Source organism: Vigna umbellata, chromosome 1 (assembly GCF_029865625.1).
Source record: "Vigna umbellata cultivar VRB3 chromosome 1, Vumbellata_1.0, whole genome shotgun sequence".
NCBI classification, from domain to species: Eukaryota; Viridiplantae; Streptophyta; class Magnoliopsida; order Fabales; family Fabaceae; genus Vigna; species Vigna umbellata.
In genome coordinates this window covers 17,964,477-17,967,375 of record NC_142165.1, presented here as the reverse complement: position 1 = coordinate 17,967,375, position 2,899 = coordinate 17,964,477, and the positions used below count along the sequence as shown (strand labels likewise).

At 46.9% G+C, this 2,899-nt stretch overlaps 1 protein-coding gene across 1 annotated transcript; it reads left to right on the top strand.

Moving 5' to 3' along the window:
• LOC124825737 (F-box protein At1g47056-like) lies at nucleotides 1–2,187 on the top strand. The gene has a single exon (XM_047298436.2). It carries the CDS (start codon nucleotides 380–382, stop codon nucleotides 2,030–2,032), a length of 1,653 nt encoding a protein of 550 aa, XP_047154392.1. The 5' UTR covers nucleotides 1–379; the 3' UTR covers nucleotides 2,033–2,187.
• Nucleotides 2,188–2,899: the final 712 nt, after the last annotated feature.

Sequence of the window (2,899 nt, the reverse complement as noted above, 5' to 3'; positions counted from 1 at the left end):
CCTGCAAACACGCTCCCCTCATGACGTTGATTCACACGTGCTGCAAAAGCGAGTGAGAGAGCCCACGGTAACCCGGTGAGGTTGTCCATACGGTATTGAATTGTATATGGCTGGTCGCGGTAGTACCGTTTTAAAAAAAATTGTTCACTTTATCGGGTCACACCAAACAGAGCGCAGAAAAAAATAAAGTGAAATGAATATTGATTTCAATTCCGCAACTGCTGAACCCAAGAAGCCATTCCAAGGGAGGAGGAAGACTTAGCTAGTGGCGAGTGAGTTCAGTGGTTATACGGAGGAAGAGTCCGGGATAGGATAGTAACCGGTGAGAGCCTTCAATCTCAACGGTTTGTTTCTTTTATTGTTTCCTTAACTGCCGTGGATGGGCCAATCGGCGTCCTCCGCCGCAGCCGTCGCTTGTCGTCGCGAGAGGGACCAAGGCAACCGCTCTGTCAACATCTCTAAGACCAGATCCACAGCCTCGGTTTCGCCGATGGTTGGTTATTCCTGTGGCACCGGCGAAGGCGACAGCGAAAACCGCCGTGTTGAGACGGCAACCGATGGAACCACCGACTACATATCTGATCTCCCGAACGAGTGTCTGGCTTCGGTGTTTCAGTTTCTTGGCTCCGCTGATCGGAACCGCTGTTCGCTCGTTTGCCAGCGGTGGCTCCAGATCGAAGGACAGAGCCGCCACCGTCTCTCTCTGAACGCCGAAGCAGAGCTGTTTTCGGCGATTCCGTCGCTCTTCTCTCGGTTCGACTCCGTCACGAAGCTTGCGCTGAAGTGCGACCGTAGATCCGTGAGCATACGCGATGACTCGCTCGTGCTGATCTCGCAGCGGTGCCCTAACCTCACGCGCCTCAAGCTACGCGCGTGCCGGGAGCTAACCGACGCTGGAATGGAAACGTTTGCAAAAAACTGTAAGGGATTGAAGAAGCTTTCGTGCGGATCGTGCACGTTTGGATCCAAAGGAATGAACGCGGTGCTCGACAACTGCGCCTTGCTGGAGGAGCTCTCCGTGAAGCGCCTCCGCGGAATCACCGACGCGGCAGCGGCGGAACCGATTGGACCTGGTGTCGCGGGGTCGTCGCTGAGGACTATTTGCCTGAAAGAGCTCTACAACGGACAGTGTTTCGGAACGCTTATTCTCGGCGCGAAGAATCTAAAGACCTTGAAGCTTTTCCGGTGCTCTGGCGATTGGGACCGGCTTTTTCAATTAATGGCAGATAGAATGACTAAAATGGTTGAGGTTCACCTCGAGAGGCTTCAGATTAGCGACATTGGACTGCAAGCGATCGCAAATTACTCGAATTTGGAGATTTTGCATCTTGTTAAGACTCCTGAATGTTCTGATATTGGACTTATTGCAATTGCAGATAGGTGCAAGCTTTTGCGGAAGCTTCACATTGATGGATGGAAGGCAAATCGAATTGGCGATGATGGGTTGATAGGTGTTGCTAAAGGTTGCCCTAATTTACTTGAATTAGTGCTAATTGGGGTTAACCCTACTAAGACGAGTTTGGAAATGTTGGCATCTAATTGCCAGAATCTTGAGCGGTTGGCTTTGTGTGGAAGTGATTCGGTCGGTGATCCTGAAATTTCTTGCATTGCTGCTAAGTGTGTGGCTTTGAAGAAACTGTGTATTAAGAGTTGTCCTGTTTCGGATCAAGGGATGGAGGCATTGGCGAATGGGTGTCCCAATTTGGTGAAAGTGAAGGTTAAGAAGTGTAAGGGGGTTACCCCTGAGGGTGGGGATTGGTTGAGGAGGACTAGAGGGTCAGTTGCTGTTAACTTAGATACTGGTGAGGCAGAACTTCAGGAAGCTAGTGCTAGTGATGGAGGGGCACAGGAAAATGGTTTAGAGTTCCCTCAAATGCCTGCCCAAATCGCTGCGGCAGCATCATCAACATCGGGCAGCACCGCCCGATCTAGTTCGTTCAAGTCGAGGTTAGGACTTTTATCTGGGAGGAGTATAGTGGCTAACACTTTGAGGAGATGGTCAGGTGGTAGCACTAGTGCACGCCATGGTTAGGGGCAGGTCCAAAGAAAACCTTAGTCTTTGACCATTTTCATTATTTTGTGCTGTATCATTTGATTGTTATGTGTCCTGTACTTAAATTTGAAATTTATGCCGTGTGATGTTTATTGGCTTTTGGAATTGAAGCTTCACGGTTGAAGTGACGGTCACATTCTCTCTCTCTCCCCCTCCCTCTCTCTCACTCTCCAATCATCTATGGTGGTCTACTTTGTTTGGTAAACTCTGTTACGTGTCCTCATTCTCTCCCAAGGCATACCATAAAATCCATATGATTTATACATACGAGATAATGATATACCTATTAAAAAAACTAGAATTATAAAAATCTTGGTCACTAGTTTACTTGTTTGAATCTTTGGAACAGTATTTCTCTTTTGAGTTTTGTCTGATTCATATTCATACTACCTAGCGTTCCACAGTAATGTGTCAACTCAATTCCTGGATTTGATTGAGTTGGAAAAAACTGTAGTGTGTTAGCAAGTGCAGTTTCCTGGAGGATAATGAGGACTGACTTATGTGATTAACTGATCATGATTGGTGTTCTATGTGCAAACTATTGTATTGTGTCAGATGTTTGACAGTGGATGGCAGAGGATATGCTTTGTTTTCTGTGCATGTCTTGGACGATTACACAATGGAAGCTAGCATGTAGAAAATGCTCTCTTGTATTTACATGTTTTCATTTTGCTGATGACATTTGCTTGGCTTTTGGGGCTGCAACTTCGTATCCATATCGATATATCCAATACTTCTGTATGAGTTTGAGGTGATCTGATTTCGGCAGCATGCAGTTTACCTTTTACTTGCATCCATTTGACAGTTGGAAGGACAGACAAATAAGCTGGTTCTTATTGTTTGATG